We start from the raw sequence: 19,374 nt of genomic DNA, 5'->3' as shown, positions 1-19,374 counted from the left end.
TGGGCACCCTTATCATTTTCTTGATTTGAACACTCCTAACTACTTTTTACTGACTTCCTGAAGCACTAAATTGGTTTTGTAACCTCATTGAGCTTTGAACTTCATAGCCAGGTGTATCAAATCATGAGAAAAGGTATTTCAAGTGGCCACTTGCAAGTAGTTCTCCTATTTGATTCTCCTATGAAGAGTGGCATCATGGGCTCCTCAAAACAACTCTCAAATGATCTGAAAACAACATAGCTTTTCAGGGGAAGGATACAAAAAGTTGTCTCAGAGATTTAACCTGTCAGTTTCCACTGTGAGGAACATAGTAAGGAAATGGAAGAACACAGGTACAGTTCTTGTTAAGCCCAGAAGTGGCAGGCCAAGAAAAATATCAGAAAGACAGAGAAGAAGAATGGTGAGAACAGTCAAGGACAATCCACAGACCACCTCCAAAGACCTGCAGCATCATCTTGCTGCAGATGGTGTCACTGTGCATCGGTCAACAATACAGCGCACTTTGCACAAGGAGAAGCTGTGTGGGTGAGTGATGCGAAAGAAGCCGTTTCTGCAAGCACGCCACAAACAGAGTCGCCTGAGGTATGCAAAAGCACATTTGGACAAGCCAGTTACATTTTGGAAGAAGGTCCTGTGGACTGATGAAACAAAGATTGAGTTGTTTGGTCATACAAAAAGGCGTTATGCATGCGCTGTATTGTTGACCGATGCACAGTGACACCATCTGCAGCAAGATGATGCTGCCGGTCTTTGGAGGTTGTCTGTGGATTGTCCTTGACTGTTCTCACCATTCTTCTTCTCTTGCCTTTCTGATAGTTTTCTTGGCCTGCCACTTCTGGGCTTAACAAGAACTGCACCTGTGTTCTTCCATTTCCTTACTATGTTCCTCACAGTGGAAACTGACAGGTTAAATCTCTGAGACAACTTTTTGTATCCTTCCCCTGAAAAGCTATGCTGAATAATCTTTGTTTTCAGATCATTTGAGAGTTGTTTTGAGGAGCCCATGATGCCACTCTTCATAGGAGAATCAAATAGGAGAACTACTTGCAAGTGGCCACCTTAAATACCTTTTCTCATGATTTGATACACCTGGCTATGAAGTTCAAAGCTCAATGAGGTTACAAAACCAATTTAGTGCTTCAGGAAGTCAGTAAAAAGTAGTTAGGAGTGTTCAAATCAAGAAAATGATAAGGGTGCCCATACTTTTGCACCGGTCAAATTTTGTTTAAATGCAGATTGCACATTTTCTGTTAGTACAATAAACCTCATTTGAATCCAGAAATATAACTGAGTCCATCAGTTATTAGATATATGAAACTGAAATAGCTCATGCCAAAACCAAAATTGTTATAAAGAAAAAAGGTTAACATTAATAGGGGTGCCCAAACTTTTACATATGACTGTAATTATGGTACTGCTGAAAACGTCATCTTATCCTACAAAAAACAAGCCAGGAAACAGCTCCATCAGTGGGAAATTTCAAAAGTTATAGCTCCCAGAGTAAAGCAGTGCAAAAATAATTATTTTTCCTATAAAATAATTTTTATTCTTTAAAAACGACAAAACAAAAAAACAATATAAATGGGGTTTCGTTGTAATCATACAGACCCGAAGAATAAAGCTGCCTTCCCAATTTTACCACACGTGGTACGGTGTAAACTCCCCCAAAAGCAATTCCTGAATACGATAATTGTTTTTTGTTCATTCTAACTCCCAAAAATCAGAATAGAAAGTGATCAAAAATACTGCACGAGCCCGAAGATGGTACCTATAAAAACGTTAGCTTGTCCCACAAAAAACAAGCCATCTGCCAAAATATGTAAAAATTATAGCTGTCTAAATATAGTGATGCAAAAACTAGTTTTCGCAATAAAAACGTTTTTTAGTGTGTGACAGCAGCCAAACATAAAAACCCAATATAAATCTGGTATCGCTGTAATCGCACCGACCCTAAAAATGAAGTTGCCTAATTACTTATACCACACGAGGAACGGCGTAGAAATAAATAAAACCAATTCTTCACCTGCTGTTAATTTTTTCATTCTGCCTCCCAAAGATCGCAGTAAGGCTTGACGCACATTTATCCTGCCATCTACGCTGAGCACTTATTTTGGGGTTTCCGTGTAAATCTCTGACATACGTGATTCAGATAGAATCCCCAGTGGAAATATCCCAATAATGAGGCAGATTGAAGCACTGTGGACACCATAGGACCTGTGATCCGGCGGTGTCCATCTTTATAGGATTGCATTAAAGTGCCGTCGAGCACAGTTTTGTGCACTTCTGAAAAGGACACCGCTGACCAGAGACCAGATGGAGTCCAGAGTAACTCTGCTGCCTCATTATAGTGAACGGAACCATTGGGGGTTTCATCTGTCATGTCACTCAGAGATTTAGATGGAAACCCCAAAGTGCTCAGAGTAGAGCGCCGAATAAATGTGATCAAAAATGTTTTGTAAAATGTTCCAAATAAAAGTTTCAACTCAGTCCACAAAAAAATGCAAGCCCTCACTCAGATCCGTCATCTGTTAACGGAAATATAGTGGGCTTCCACGTTACTGGAAGCACAAAGGCTCTGGAAAAGCTAAATGGCTCCTTGCCCCCCAAAAGACATTAAAATCCAAATACTCCCTCCCTTCTGAGCCCCAGTGTGCCTAAACAACATTTAGAGCTCACATGTTTGCCATTTCTGTAGTGATGAGAGCTTACAGGTGCATGTCTTCAGAAGCATGAGCTGTGCGTAAATGTACTGGTCACTACAAAGGCAGTTTGTAATTTTCACTCAGCAACATCCACTGCTGCTTGTTTCTGGAAAACACCAATGGAGTCAGAATTGTCACTACATCTGTAGATAAATTCCCAAAGGGTTATATTTTCCAAAATGGCGTCACTTGAGGGGGAAATTCTGCTTTTCTAGCACTTCAGGGCTCTTTATATGGAATCCACAAACTATTCTAGGAAAATCTGCACTCCAGGAGGCAAATAGCGATCTGTCCCTCACGAGTGTCGCCGTGTGGCTAAGCAGTACTGTACATCCTCATATGGGTATTTCTACATTCAGCAGAATTTGTGGAACAAGATTTGGTGCCATTTTTACCCATTTCCCAGTATGGAAATGTAAAACTTGGGGCTAACACACAATCTTGGTGGTAAAAATGTAAATTATTTTTTCTTCACTGCCCAATGGTATAAAATTCTGTGACACACCTGTGGTAATATAATCACTGCACCCCTAGATAAATTCATTGAGAGGTTTAATATCTAAAATGGGGTCATTTTTGGTGGGTTCTGCTGTTTTGGCACCTGCCAATGTAACATGTCAGCCTCAAACAAGTGCAGCAAAATCTGCACTGTAATATGGTGTTTCCTCTCTTCTGAGCTTCGCATTGTGCCTCAAAAGTAGTTTTCGACCACATATGGGTTATCGGTAAACTCAGGAGAAATTGCAGAACTAATTTTGGGGTCCATTTTCTCCTGTTACCCTTGTGAAAATAAAAAATTTGTAGTTAAAGATTTTTATGGGAAAAATGTGATTTTTTTATTTTCACGGCTTACCGTTCTAAACTTCTGTGAAGCACCTGGGGTTTCAAGGTGCTCAATACATATCTAGATAAGGTCCCAAAGGGGTCTAGTTTCCAAAATGGTGTTACTTGTGGGGAGTTTCCATTGATTAGGCACATCAGGGGCTCTCCAAACTCGACATGGCATCCGCCGCTAATTATTCCAGCAAATTTTGCATTCAAAAAGTCAAATGGCGCTCTGCCCTTCCAAGCCCTGCCGAGCATGAAAAGAGTTGTTTTCCCCCACATATGGGATATCGGCATAATCAGGAGAGATTGCACAACAAACTGTATGGTCCATTTTTTCCTGTCACCCTTGCGAAACTCAAAAAAATTAGGTCTAAAGGAAAATTTTTGTGAAAGAAAGTTAAATGTTTATTTTTTCCTTCCACATTCCATTAATTCCTGTGAAGCACCTGAAGGCTTAATAAACTTCTTGAATGTGGTTTTAAGTTCCTTGAGGGGTGCAGTTTTTACAATGGTGTCACTTTTGGGTATTTTCTGTCATATAGGCCCCTCAAAGTCACCTCAAATGGGAGGGGATCCTTAAACAAAATGGTTTTGCAAATTTTGCTGTAAAAATGAAAAATCACTTGTCAACTTTTAACCCTTATAACGTCCTAACAACAAAAAAAAGTTTTAAAAATTGTGCTGATGTAAAGTAGACATGTGGAAAATGTTATTTATTAACTATTTTGTGTGATATGACTCGCTGATTTAAGGGCATAGATATTAAAAGTTTGAAAATTGCCAAATTTTCTCCAAATTTCCGATTTTTTTCACAAATAAACGCAAGTCATATCAAGTAAATTTTGAAGTACAATATGTCACGAGAAATCAGTCTCAGATCTCAAAATCAGTGGGATCCGTTGAAGCATTCCAGAGTTATGACCTCATAAAGTGACAGTGGTCAGAATTGTAAAAATTGCCCAGGTCAGAAGGTGAAAACAGGCTTTGGGGTGAAGGAGTTAATAAACAGTAAATTGCAAAAGTGCTTGTTTTTTGCAAGCAGTGTCCGATAATGTAAGACAATAAAGATAGGACTGACCATCGGAATACATTACACACATGTACAGATCCAGCACATTATAGAATATCACAATGTCTGATGCATGCATTAAACAAGAGTCAAAAACTACAAAATTCAGGTATTGTCATTGGAGACCTGCTGCCCCCTGTAGGTCTATAGCTGCAAAAGCAAGCACTTCCGTATTAGCATAGTACATCAGTTAGCTTTGCATGGAGTGTTCATCATTGTATAACTAAGCCCGGTTTGTCATCTAATAACATATAACCACGCATGTATTTGTCTGCGCTGTAAGCGCTCTGTGCTGCTGTTGAGTCTTTTTTCTTTGCACTGTGAGAATTTTGTGTGTATGTCACTGATTATAAGCTCTCTCTTTGTCTCCTTGTCGCTGGATTCTCTCTTTTCTTCTCTAGGAGTTTTGTTGGGTAAATTCAATTTCTTTTTTTTGGCACATACAGGAATTCCTGTATGTCTTCACTTATAATCTAGTGTCATTGGAATGATACCATCTGATCCGCTCTCCGCCATTTCAATCTTCCAAAAATCAGTCGCAATCACGATTCATTGAAGGGGTATTCCCATCTCATAAAATGATGCCGTATCACTAGAGTATGCCATAGCTAGGACTCCCACCATCCCTGAGAATGAAGGGGCTGCAGGACTGATTCAGCACTGAGGACCCTCGTGTGTCTTTCTCTGCATAGCAGCGCACCTGAAACCGATTGTCCACGGAGCAGCTGCAGTTCCCCTGCACAGCGGGTTGAAAAAACAGAAAATGGATCCCTTCATTCTCAGAAATGGTGGGCGATCCCAGAGGTTAGACCCTCACGCATCACAAAGTAATGACATATCGTCAGTGTAAAAAATAGGAGTAGCTCTTTAAAACACAGTAGACTAAGATGCGCTACTAGGTCCTTAACCAAAAAGCAGAATTACTCACTCCTGTTTATGGTGTCACAAAATACACTATAGATACTACAGTAAGTAGCAAATGTCAAATTTTCCTGCAGCGACTCCAAGGGAAAAAAGGATGCATTACACAGTCCCCCCTGAAGTCATTGGGTTTGCAATCAAGAACATGGATGAGACAGGTCCTCATCAAGCAAGGCACGTTGGAGGCATGTTAGTAGTCACAAAAGATGCCCCAGATTTAGATCTCTTCTAACTTGCGGATTGCAATATGCCCACAATTTACTGTCATTATTCTGCAATGTAGCATGGCCATACTGCAATTTGCAAAACGTCTAGAGCAAGTGAAATCCCCTCTCAGTCATACATCACCGACACAATAGAGGCAGAATAGCAATCATGAGACTAACTTGAGCATTAAAGCTGCTGTAACCTGCAGTGACTAATATAGTCCTTCAAAAAAAAAATCAGATTAGTCACTCTGTTACATCTTCTTTCCTTCTACAACAGTTTTTCATAAGCGTCCATGAATGTTGAGTGCCAGTCCACTTCTCATTATGATAGAACAGGGCTAAAGGCGTGTTCTCTGCATTCAGTAATCCACCCATTCACTTACCTCATTCAACCCTGACTAACCCCAGGAATACAATATAATTGTATTATAAGAGGGGCAACCGTGAACCGCACCCTCTCCTCCGCCATTCCACTCTGATGACCTGTTATACCTGTGCTGTGATGGACAGTTAGTTTTTTTGTTGTTTTTTTTTTTTCACCTTAGAATGTCATTTTTTAGGACAATTTAACCACTGAAACTAGTGGTATTGCTGTATAGGTCCTATTATAGCAATTAAAATGATACCGGTCTTGTAGAAATCTGATGTTCCAGGGCTGAGAAATCGTGCTTTGAATCCACATGAAAATTAGATTGTGTTGGGGGCGTGTCAGTGCACTCCAAGTGGGTTTACATGCCCCATTGCACTTTCATGCTAATTTGCACATTGCTTTAAAGCTTGATTTCTCAATGCTGGCACATCGGATTACTATAAGGCAGTTATCGTTTTTATGACCTATACAGCCATACCATTAGTTTTATTGTAAAGTCGTCCTGACAGGTTACTTAGAATAGTTGTATATCACACGGTTGTGATATTTGGAAGTGGACCTACTATTATTTGTTTTGTCTAATCCGGCACACGGTATTACTCATAACAGGTCTGCATGAATAACCAGGATATGCATGTGTACCGCATGTTCTGCATTAGGGGAAGGTCCCTTGTAGGCTGTTGACCAGCACTGGTAATCTTGGGAATCAGGTTTTGGTTAATATTTAACAAGAATATACATCTGAATTAACCTTGAACAAGTCAACAGCGCCAGGATTGAATGTTATCCGCGATTACTATACTGTTTGCAGTGTGTATCAGAAAACAGAGAAATCCTTCAATTCTGGCCTGCTGCCTCCCTTCTTGCCACTGCTCCTGCACATCTGTCTAGTCAACAGCATGTGTGCCTATAATACAGAGGAACCAAACATGTACATATCATGTACATATCATAATTATATATTATCCATATATTATCCATAGAGTGACACCGAAGAAAGAGTACTTGCACTTTGTGAAATAACCAGAGAAATGAGCATTATTTTCTAGAAATGCCAACCTATACGAGTCCTGAATACTTGTTAGTGATTCCAGACCATCAATTATTTTCTTTTGTGTCTTATCAATAATAATACGTTCTCAAGAATGGTTGGCGTTTCCATATTTTTGCGTAATAGTCATTGCCCAGGTTACCGACCACCTCTGAAGTCCCTTAGTGGTGGCTGCTCTTCTAGGCAGTGAGTGTAGCGCATACAAGCTCTTTTCTATAGAACTTATAAGCAGCGTGGTGAAGCTGGCCAGATTTATGGATCCGGACAGCTTTATTTCCCTGGCATGCTGGCATTGGACCTTCAGGGAGATGCTAGCAAACTTCAACCCATTGTCAACATTGGCAGTCCAGGTCTCTATCTTAGGGTGACAAACGCTAAAAATTTTGGTCAACCAAAAATGGCCAATTTTGACTGTTTTCTGTCAGAGATCGATGCCTTTTTGTTACACGAGACATCTTATCAAAAAGGGACAAGCAATAGATCTGCAGCCTATCAATGGAAGCCTAGACCGAGCACAGATCACAGCTGAGATTACTTGATCGTTTTGTCCTAATTGTTGTCCAATATGACAACCTTCAATGACCAACCACGGACGACAAGTCTTCCAGAAAGCAGCCATTTGAAATTCCCAATGTATGGCCTGCTCTGGGCCGAGATTAGACAACCACAATGTGGGTTAAGTTTAGTGGCTGTACTATACCTTCAATACTCTGGGTTGCTTGCGATTAGACTTAAAGGGGTTGTCCTGGACTAAAAGTCACAAGGATACAGTGTGCTGTTGACCATCCCTGGGTACTGCAGCTAATGGGAGCTGAGCTGCAGTGCCCAAGAACAATTGTACGGAGGAGCTGTGCTGATCTTGCTCCATATATTCGTGTGTTATGGTAACTAGGCTTTCTGGGACAAAACCCCTTAGGGTATTAAGCCGGGGGTTTTACACTAAGCGATATCGCTAGCAATATCGCTAAAACGTCACCGGTTTTGTGACGTTATAGCGATATTGCTAGCGATATCGCTATGTGTGATACTTACCAGCGACCGGCTCCCCCGCTGTCCATCGCTGATCGCGCGAGAATGTCCGGCTCCATTTCTCGTCGGGCGCTTCCTGCTGAGACTTCCTGCTGTGACGACGAGCGACGCTGGACGCGGGCGGGAGGACGCAGGATCGCTGTGTGTGAATGGTAAGTATCGTGCGCTGTGTCGCTGCTGCATCGCTGTGAGGTCTTTCTGTATGAAAGCTCACTAGCGATCATTTAGCGATGCACCAGCGATCCTGACCGGGTCGGATCGCTGGTCGGATCGCTGGTGCATCGCTAAATGTAAAAGGGCCTTAAGTTTTTGTCTACTGTAGCCTGTTGTCCTTTTGACTACGAGATAAGTCTTATTAAAGCTGCTATTTCGTCAGATTTTTTCTACGAGATAAGATTTACAGCACTCTAGCACTTTTAATTGAGACATATTGTCTCTTCACTTTTGTATTTTCCGTACTGTAGGTGTGTGTGTGTTTTTCTTTTTGTGTCCTTTTTTGTATACTTAGGGTGGTCTAGGGCGTGATCAGGGACGCCGACGTTGAGCGGGGGCGCCATATCGTCTACAACTAGGGTGCCAACCTCCACGGTCAGGAAGGGTCATTGTAGGGCCCATTAGGGCATTATAGTGTTTTTTGCCCTTGCATCTATATATTTATCCATAATATCTATTGTTCATATGAATGACTGACCTTTGATCCCCTGCTATACATAGGTATGTCCAATGTATGGGTTGTTTTAATGATTCTATTAAAAGCTAAATTTTAAGGGTTTTTGTTTGTTGGTGCTTTCTGGTTTTGATTATTGATTTCTAAACCCTGATTATTCGCTTTCGAGGTGTTTTCTAGGCTTTCTGGGACCCTTTGGGTCTTCTTTCGAAAATTGTGAACTGTAGCTTGCATAGAGACCCACAACCAAGCCCTCAATAATTTTTGGAACTGGGAAGATGTTGGCTATGAAGGCTAATAATAATAATAGTAATAATAAGAGACATGTCCCATACTGCCAAGACACAAGATACCAAATTCATTTGAATTGCACTAAAGAAGGTTTGCCCTTTCCATTTATGTCTATGGATGAGATATCAATTTTGACTCAACTAATCTAAAAAAGATGATGCCAACTTTGTGGGCGACATAGATCTTCTGTTTTCTATCATGGTTCTCTGTATTATAAGTAACGGTGGCTGGCAAAGTATGACAACCCTGATGCATAATTCATTCATAAACTGAAGTGGGGTCTCTTCAAAAGAAGAGAACGAGGAACACAACTCCTTCGGGACGTCACTCGTCTTAGCGCCCCTTCCTGTCTTTTGGATGCTGACTGTACCTCTGTGTGTGTGCTCTGTAGAGGGAACAAAGGAAAAGATCTGAACACTATCAAATCCCTGAGGGTTCTTCGTGTTCTACGTCCTCTGAAGACCATCAAGAGGCTTCCCAAGTTAAAGGTTGGCTTTGTCTTTCCATCATATTTTTCTAGCATCTGATATAAACCCATGTTAACGAACCATTGGGGATTTCTTTAACCCATAGTAACCAATTGGGTAGTAGTTTTAAACTAATTTTGCTAGTAGGTTTCTAAAAAGTCACATATTGTTTCCACGTTATGCACTTGCTTTGTGGCCGGCACTGGCAACTGATGTGTGTTAGATCTTTGCCCAAGTTTTTTTAACGGAAAACTAGGATCAGTTATGTTGAAATCCAAATGACTAATCCTTTGCTCTCAAGGGTAAAAATTCTCACACATACGCTCGCCCACGCAGAGTCCGGCACGTGTGTGTGTGTGTTTATGAAGTACATTAATGTGTTCTTAATGGGGAAAGGGAAATATGCTATTGCAAAACTCTTCTGACGATAGCTCATCTCCAGAGAGAGCAAAGAATGGAACATGTTGAGTTACTACATGGCCAATCCTTCTTTTTCCAACATCTGCCATTAGCTGGAGTAGCATAAGGACACTCTCATACACATCAAATGGTCAGTGAATGAGGCCAAAATCATCAGGTACAGCCATTGTTAATTTACTGTGTATGGGCACTTAGCACACAACAAAAACCCTCAAATGTAATAAATTCAAACCAAGAAACAGATTAAATTTGTCAAGAAATTAAAAAATGGGAAATAAAAATAATTATGTCACATATTATTGATCTTGGTGCAACAATTTCATTAGTGAAGCCAAGGGTCTCAGGCCACCGAAATGTTTATATATATATATCAGAGAACATTAAAATGCTTACAGAGATGTTGCACTCTAATTTGTGTGGTTGGCCACCTCCTTTGGAATTAGGTAAAAGCAAACTCCTAGTGGCTAACAGATGTGAGGCCCTACATCGGGAATGTAGAGCAGATTCACGGCCAAGATAAGACTTTGAAAAACTAAACGATCTGGCATCTCTATGTCTGATTATTATTTAATTTTTATTTATTTATTTTACTCATTTCTATAGTGCCATTAATTCCACAGCGCTTTACAGACATTATTGGCACTGTCCCCATTGGGGCTCACTATCTAGATTCCCTATCAGTATGTCTTTGGAGTATGGGAGGAAACCAGAGTACCTGGAGGAAACCCACGCAAACACGGGGAGAACATACAAACTCCTTGCAGATGTTGTCCTTAGTGGGCTTTGAACCCAGGACCCCAGTAATGTGTCTATCCAATAGATAGGAAAATTATATTTTCGGAAACGAATGATGTGGCGAATACAAAGCATGATTTCACGCCACTGAGCGATGACCATTTAATTGAATACAGACCTGAGAGACGAGGCTACACCTGTCACATTTGGTATGTATGTATTGATAAAATTATGATTAAAAATATGACGTCGATATTGAGCACCTGCAACTCTCAGGAGTAAAGGTATCATCAATTTATTGAATCTCAATTTTCTGAAACTGAAGCCACATCCCATGTCCAACACTGTAAGGAGTCATTGAGGGGAGATGTGTGGGTGTAACTTAGGAGCTACTTAAAGGCAAATGTCAACTTTTGGGTATCATCAGCACTTGGAGGCACAGGTAACTGTGGGTGCTGTCTGATTTCCTGAAATGCCTCCCTCCATAAATCGGAAGGCATTACTGTGACAACAGGTGTAATAAGTTTCTTCTGTTTATCCTCTTTGTTTTATGTAACTGTATATGCTGTATTGTTTTGTCCCCTTTGTAAAATATGTTGTATATTTTTTTATAAACACTGCCTATCATTCTGGATTAATATAAAATTTAAAGGGAGTCTGTCACCCCATTTTAGCCCTATCAGCTACCAACACCGCCATCAGGGGCTTATCTACAGCATTACAGAATGCTGTAGATAAGCCCCTGATGGCGGTGCCGGCAGCTGATAGGGCTAAAATGGGGTGATAGATTCCCTTTAATAGTTCTGTTCGTTTCGTTCAATAAACCGCACCCCGACGCTACCAGAAATCAGGCGCTCAGTCATCCTGTATAAAAAACAACTGGTGGTGGCAACGACTTGTTCTTGGGTTATTGTGGAGTCAGCAGCGACTGTACAGGAGTATATATATAATCCATGCGTTTGAATTGGAGGATACACACCATACACTCACTGTTAGTTTCCCAATAACCGGCCATTAGTGGAAGCAGCCTGTGACCCCCTCTGTAAATCGTCGGTCAATCATATAATTGCCTGCACGATAGGGGCAGCAGAGAGCTGTTTGTGACAAAAAGATAACTGTGGTGGATCTGCGCGACCTCTCAGGCTGTGATCTTTTAATATATATATATATATATATATATATATATATATATATATATATATATGTACAGTGTATATATATATTTTTTTTTATTAATAACAGCACATTCTGACATTACCATCTTCTCTTTTTGCAGGCCGTCTTTGACTGTGTGGTAAACTCTCTGAAGAACGTGTTGAACATCCTCATCGTGTACATGCTTTTCATGTTCATCTTTGCTGTCATCGCAGTTCAACTCTTCAAGGGCAAATTCTTCTACTGTACAGATGAGTCAAAAGATCTGGAAAAAGACTGCAGGTACGTGATGACTGCTCTGAGGATATGACCTGATGAATTGCATTTGATTCAATGTCCTCATGGCTTTCTCTTTGTCCAGGGGAGAATACTTGAACTATGAAAATGACGATGTGCGCGCTCAGGCTAGGCAATGGAAGAAATACGAATTCCATTATGACAATGTGCTCTGGGCTCTTTTGACCCTTTTTACGGTCTCCACCGGAGAAGGGTGGCCCAAGTGAGTATCTGATTCATAGAAACTGAATATTGGTCCTATGTCCTTTCCAAATAGGTTAAACCAAAGTTGGTTATACTAATGAGATCATGTAATGCATGCAGAGTTATTTCAACTCCCTCTATGTAAGATGTCATGGAAAAGAAGGGTCAGGCATGTTGATTTTCAAAAGCCCAATCCTTTTATTCTTCAGGGAAATTTCTCACTCTCCTCCCCTTATTGAGAACACTTGCAGGCTTGGCCAAGCATGGATGTGTAAGGCAGAGAGTTGGAAATAATAGTCCCTGTGCATTTGGCTGATAGCTATTTATGGTGTTTGATCAAATTTAAAATAAAATTTGTTTAAGGAGAGAGTATTGTGTGAACAGGACTGTGGTGGACATAAGGAAATGATAAATGGTTGATGATAGACCAAGAAAAGAGTGATGAGAGGAGAGTTAATTGTTGACAGAGAATGCAAGGTCCAGTATAGGGAGGGAGCAGAAAACATGTATGGAAAGGTTTAGGGGGTCTGCAGTAAGATACCATTTATAGGACAATAATGACAAAAATTACAAAACGAGTCTAAATATAGAGTGATATTCTTTTTTTTTAGTGTCCTCAAACACTCTGTGGATGCCACCTATGAGGAGCAAGGTCCAACGCCAGGCTTCCGAATGGAGATGTCTATCTTCTATGTGGTTTATTTTGTGGTCTTTCCTTTCTTCTTTGTAAACATTTTTGTAGCTTTGATTATCATCACGTTCCAAGAGCAAGGTGACAAAGTTATGTCAGAGTGCAGTCTGGAGAAGAATGAGGTATGAGCAAGTTGGGGATGGGAGAATAGAAATACCAAAACCAGTATAATCATCTCTGTTTTGTCATTACATTCCAACACATCAAACGCATCCTTATGCGTAACTCCGAGACATGCAAGGTAAATCTTTCCATCTGCCTTGGAACTAGAATTTGCAAGATAGCAGGTCAATTCCTGCTGAAATACAGTTCTCAAAAAATAAAGCAAACACTTAAACAACACAATGTAACTACAAAGTCAATCACACTTCTGTGAAATCAACCTGACCAGTTATGAAGCAATACTGATTGTGAATCAATTTCTCCTGCTGTTGTGCAAATGGTACAGACAACAGGTAGAAATGGTAGGCAATTAGCAAAAAAACCCCTATAGAGGAGTGGTTCTGCAGGGGGTGACCACAGACCATTTCTCTGTTCTCATCCTTTTTTGCTGCCGTTTTGGTCACTTTTGCATTTTGTCATTGCTCTCACCCCTAGAGGTACTGTATAGTAGCATGAGGCAGTGTCTACAACCCACAGAAGTTGCTCAGGTAGTGTAGCTCATCAAGGATGGCACAATGTGAGCTGTGGCAAGAAGGTAGCTGTGTCTGTCAGCATAGTGTCCAGAGCATGGAGCAGATACCAGGAGATAGACCAGTACGCCAGGAGATGTGGAGTGGGCCGTATGAGGGCCACAACCCAGCAACAGGACCGCTACCGCCTCCTTTGTGCAAGGAGGAACAGGAGGATCAGTGCCAGAGCTCTGTAAAATGACCTCCAGCATGCCACTAACATCCATGTGTCTGGTCAAACTGTCAGAAACAGACTCCATGACGGTGGTATGAGGGCCCAACGTCCACAAGTGGGTGTTGTGCTTACAGTCCAACATCATGCAGGGCAATTGGCATTTGCCAGAGAACACCAGGATTGGCAGATTTGACATTGGTGTCCTGCACTCTTCATGAATGAGAGCAGGTTCACACTGAGCACATGTGACAGATGTGACAGAGTCTGGAAACGCTGGGGAGAATGTTCTGCTACCTGTGGAGTCCTCCTGCATTACCGATTTGGCAGTGGGTCAGTAATGATGCGGGGAGGCATTTCTTTGGAGGGCCACACAGCCCTCCATGTGCTAGCCAGAGGTACCGTGACTTCCATTAGCTACCGGGATAAAATCCCCAGACCAATTGTGAGACAATATGCAGGTGCCACTACTTAGCATCATTTACTTGTCTTGCAGCATTTTCACTGAAGTTGGATCAGCCTGTAATTTCATTTTCCACTTTGATTTTGAGTATTATTCCAAATCCAGACCTCCATGGGATATTCATTTTGATTTACATTGATCATTTTTATGTTTTATTGTTCTCAATGCATTCCACTCTGTAATGAATAAAGATTTGCAACTGATATATTTCATTCAGAGATATCTATGGTGTGATATTTTAGTGTTCCCTTTATTTTTTTGAGCAGTGTATTTCTGACTTGGCTCAGCAGACCAGACACAAATACTTATAGATACGTAATTTTTTCAAATGCATGTACTCTTTATAATGATCTTACCATGTAGAGTAACCAACTGTGTATTATGCTAATCTTTTGTATTGGCAATAATGTCGCCAAGGATGTAGGAATTTCATTGATGGGAAAACAGGTTGTCCAATATGGCCCGCCATCAGCTTCAACTTCTGCTAAAAGAAGAAGTCCACATCATTATTTGAGTCATCAACGATGATACCTATAATGATAGGGTATTTTCTGAGAAAAAGAAAAAGCTCTTAATATTGTGTAATTGTCAGAACTTTTGTATGACTAAGTTGATCCTGGTAGACATGCCTTCTTTCCAAAATTGTTTTTTTTTTCTCTATCCTCATAGAGGGCCTGCATAGACTTTGTAATCAGCGCCAAGCCCCTAACACGATACATGCCTCAAAATCGGCAGTCATTTCAGTACAAAATGTGGCGATTTGTGGTTTCTCCTCCATTTGAGTACTTCATAATGGTAATGATTGCTTTGAACACCATCGTCCTCATGATGAAGGTAAGACCTCCTCATAGTTATAGTTTGAGTTGAGATGTAACAAATCCAATAACAAGACTTGAACCAAAGCCCATAATGTGAAGTTTACAGAAAGAGCTTTCACAACATAAATAATTACTAAGCAGTGTGAAATCATTTTGTGTCCTTGTTTTCTACTAGTTCTATGGAGCATCTGATACATATGAAGAAATGCTAAAATGTCTGAATATCATCTTCACATCAATGTTCTCACTGGAGTGTATTTTGAAGATTGTCGCCTTTGGTGTTCTGGTAAGAATCTGCTTTGATAGATAACTCCCAGGTTATAAGGCTATATTTCAATAGAAAATAGCCCTTTGGACATGTGAACTCCCACTCCCATCAGCCACAGGTGATTTTAAGCAGATTAGCTGGGCCATTCCTGCCCCATAAATTTTAGGCTTTTTTTACCCAGGAGAGGTGTCATATCAGGACAGAGACCCAATTTACGAAGGACGCCTTGACGTGACAATAGAGCTCACATATATTGGTCAATCTATGCATGAAGTACCTTCCTTTTTTCATAGCAATTTTTGCAAATTTTTCATGTGTACATTATATAGCACTTTTTTTTCCATTTTTTCCCATTTCCTATGGCATCAATTCAGTTCAAAAGTTTTGATCTTTGGGGGTCTGGGTGCGTAGATCTCCACTGATGGCTAAAACAAAGAAGGAGAAGCATTTAGCTACAATGACAATGAAGATTTGATCCATCTTTGTTGTGGAAGGATAGAGATGCTTGACTGATCACCACTGCTACTTCATTCTTCATTTTAAAGATTTGTGGGGGTCTTGCCTCCTGGGTGCCTACTGATCAAACCTTTCAAGTTTTTTTTTTTATTATTAATTTTGTGCATAAGGCTATAACAGATCAAACATAAGATAATTATCACCCCCTCCCCACACACACAAAAAAAGGCATTTTTTGTCATAGGCAACCAGAGTACGAATGGATACAATTAAGGACTCAGGCAAAATATTATGCTGCAAAAATCTCCAGCAAAAGACCAAGGGCCCGATTCATAACACATTTTGTTTAAAAAAAAATTTCATGAAACTGGTGCAAAATATTTGAGGCTTTTCACATTTTCATGCTGATAGGGTGAAGGCTAGTGCTGCCCGAATAAACTCACTTTATTTTATGGCACAGAAGTGGCATCAATTACAGCTAAAATGTACTCCGGTCCAAGACTGGAGCACATTCCTGACACTGGCGCACAGCAGCTAAAGGAAGCGCCAAATTCAAGAGGTGCATGTCTCATTGAATTTACCCACCTTTTTCTAATATGAAAGGAAAGAGGATTCTGTCTGCCACATCCATCCAGACAATATACCGTAAAACTAAATTTTGTTGAGTGAACATTAAAAAAATATTTTTTTTTATGTTCACTCAATAAAATTTAGATTTATATTGCCTAGATGGATGTGGCAGACAGAATCCTCTTCCCTTTCAGATTGGCTGCACTCATCAGCGGGATCAGCACCCACCAGTGGATTTCTAACCTCATCTGATTTACCGCACAGCGTGGTGAGCTCCAACACCCCCCTCTCCTCTCCATCTTATTCTAGTGGCCTCTGCATCAAGTCTGGTGTAAAGTATGTCAAGCTTGCAAAATTGTCCCCAAAATCTTTCGGACTCAATCACCTTCACTAGAAATAATCCACAAATAATAGATATTTTTGGCTACATGGTTTGTGAATGATATAACAGATGGCGATGCAATCAAGATTGGATGGGCACATGTTCTGCATTAGAGTTTTGTATTTTTCAATGGAAAAAAGGTATTTCACTTACCTTCTTGTATTGTGCAGATGTTGAACGACGAAGGCAATAAAATATAGAGAAGAACTTAAAAAATGTCATATATGTTGTTTTCGTCCGCAGTACATCTGCTTTGTCGGCTGTACAGATAGCAAATGATTTGGTAGCTGAGATCAATTTTTTTTTAGTATTATTTTTCACTTTTCATTATTCTAAGTTAAATCTGTTGATCCAGCGAGTTATAATATTAGTTAATATTAGTAGGCATCACTACATTATACAATAATCAATTCCTAATAATCCTTCATCGACCATAGGCCAGGACAACGTATCTTCTTCAAGACTGTATATCTTTTTTTTTTTTTTTTTTAAGAAAAATCACCAGACTTATTGGCTTTTTGTTGACCTGCAAAATAAAGTTAGGGCTCAATGTTGATTTGACAGTAGTGATGAGCGAATGTGCTCGGATAAGGTGTTATCCGAGCATGCTCGGGTACTAACGGAGTGTCTTCGGTGTGCTCAAAAAAAAGTTAGAGTCCCCGTAGCTGTATGTCTCAGTGCTATTAAACAGCTACAACACATGCAAGGATTGCCTAAGAAATAATTGATCGGCGGTCACGTATGCGCACTAACACACACAGAGGTATTTAGGAAACCTTTTTCTTCCCCTTTTTGATTACACATTTTTTATCCATCCAGTGTTGTTTATGGACCATCCCTATGTTGAAATCCAATTGTTTGGGCCCCACTTTACCAGTTTTTATCCATGTGGTGCCATATTTCTTGCATTTAAACTGTTATCTTCTTGTAAAATTATCTCTTTTTCCCCACACAGAATTATTTACGAGACGCTTGGAATATCTTTGACTTTGTCACGGTTTTGGGAAGTATTACTGATATTTTAGTAACGGAGATAGCGGTAAGTAGACTATATTTAACACCAAAAAGAGATAGACACAAGACATCATTTCTTTCCTGTTCATCTTAAGTATTATCATATGACATAGACACTGTATAGTTTACTACAAAATGCATCTAAATGGTTTGTGGTCTTCAGATAAATCCATCAACTATGCAAAGTAGAGGTGGCATTTATTGTGGGTACCTTCGTGAAAATGATAATAATGGGTGAAAGAGGCCATTAGTTTATTCCCCAAATCTCTTAGTTTTTAGTTCAGTCCGATTCAAACTAATGCCTCTCCTAAAAATATAAAGCTGTGCCTGGTTAAAGAGAATGTGGTGCTCACTGGAGCCAACCAGCTCATCATCGATGGTGGTAAAAGTTGGATATATTATTGGTATTCCATCGTAAGGATAGGTCATCAATTTTATAGTCCTGGAGGATTGTCAGTGCACAATTTTGCCATATGCACAAAATAGCTGGAATCTCATTAATTGTTATGGACAATTGCTTCCCCTTATTATCTCTAGTGCAGTATACCTTATTCTTCATATTTTGGGTTCATACCTATTTAATGATAGCAGAGGGTCAACCTCACAGATTCATTCAGAACCCAAGAGAAGGGAGATCATGGGGCCTCACAGAAAAACCTGACATGTAGGGCCTTGTGGGTCCACGTTACAGAACTCTGCATTGCAGCTTATAAAGTCCCCAATGTCTGTGCATGTGGCAAAGTACCCTTAAGTTGGCCATTTACCTTAAAGGGGTTGTCCGTTAAAACTATCGCCTGTCCACAGGATCGGTGAAAACATGTTGATCACTTGAGGTCTGCACTGAACGGCAGAACGGGGAACTTTTATCCTCACAAGAATGGAGGGGCAATGCGCCTCTGTGACCTGAATGCCTCTCATCCCCTATGGGGTCAGTAATGTATGTGCTTGGCTTTTTCCAGCAATGCCATAGGGAATGATTGAAGCTGGGTGTCCGACCTGCCGCATCCTATTGCTACTGGGATAAAAATTCTCCACAGGGGATAAAAGTTACCTGTTCTGCTGATTGTTGCAGGCCCAGCGGTGGGACACCTACTGTTGAGAAAGTTTACACCTATCGTGTGAATAGGTGACAACCCATTGGCTGAACATCTACAGTATTTATCATCAAAAGAGGAGCGATACAGGATCCTCTAAATTAAGTCCATCATGTTTTATCCTTCCGTTGAAGGGAAACACAAGATCCCTCCATACATATCAGAAGGTCTTCCAGTCCTGCCAAAATTGGCAGGCTAATCTTATGTGTATGGGCATAGGGAAAGATCTATCAAAACCAAGCTATTAGATTCCAGTTGCTACTTGGAAGAATGGTCCTTAAACGATTACCGTATATTTTTTTTAACGTTTTGATAAGTCTCACACATTATTTTAAAAGCCACTGTAAAATAAGAAGTGAAATTCCTCTATTTACAATGATT

General features: G+C 40.3%; 1 protein-coding gene across 1 annotated transcript in view; it reads left to right on the top strand.

Moving 5' to 3' along the window:
* Window positions 1–19,374, top strand: part of CACNA1B (calcium voltage-gated channel subunit alpha1 B) — a 443,201-nt gene that overhangs the window by 332,687 nt on the left and 91,140 nt on the right. Inside the window, exons 25-31 of the mRNA XM_073541186.1 lie at window positions 9,529–9,625; window positions 12,036–12,196; window positions 12,276–12,413; window positions 13,006–13,207; window positions 15,061–15,225; window positions 15,385–15,495; window positions 17,841–17,924. Of these exons, the coding sequence (XP_073397287.1) occupies window positions 9,529–9,625; window positions 12,036–12,196; window positions 12,276–12,413; window positions 13,006–13,207; window positions 15,061–15,225; window positions 15,385–15,495; window positions 17,841–17,924 (958 nt within the window). The remainder of the gene's footprint in view (window positions 1–9,528; window positions 9,626–12,035; window positions 12,197–12,275; window positions 12,414–13,005; window positions 13,208–15,060; window positions 15,226–15,384; window positions 15,496–17,840; window positions 17,925–19,374) is intronic.

This window comes from Dendrobates tinctorius, unplaced genomic scaffold (assembly GCF_039654945.1).
Source record: "Dendrobates tinctorius isolate UK_male_01 unplaced genomic scaffold, ASM3965494v1 ptg000120l, whole genome shotgun sequence".
Classification (NCBI taxonomy): domain Eukaryota; kingdom Metazoa; phylum Chordata; class Amphibia; order Anura; family Dendrobatidae; genus Dendrobates; species Dendrobates tinctorius.
Note: the sequence above shows the minus strand (reverse complement) of the source record. Positions and strands in the feature narration are given on the sequence as shown.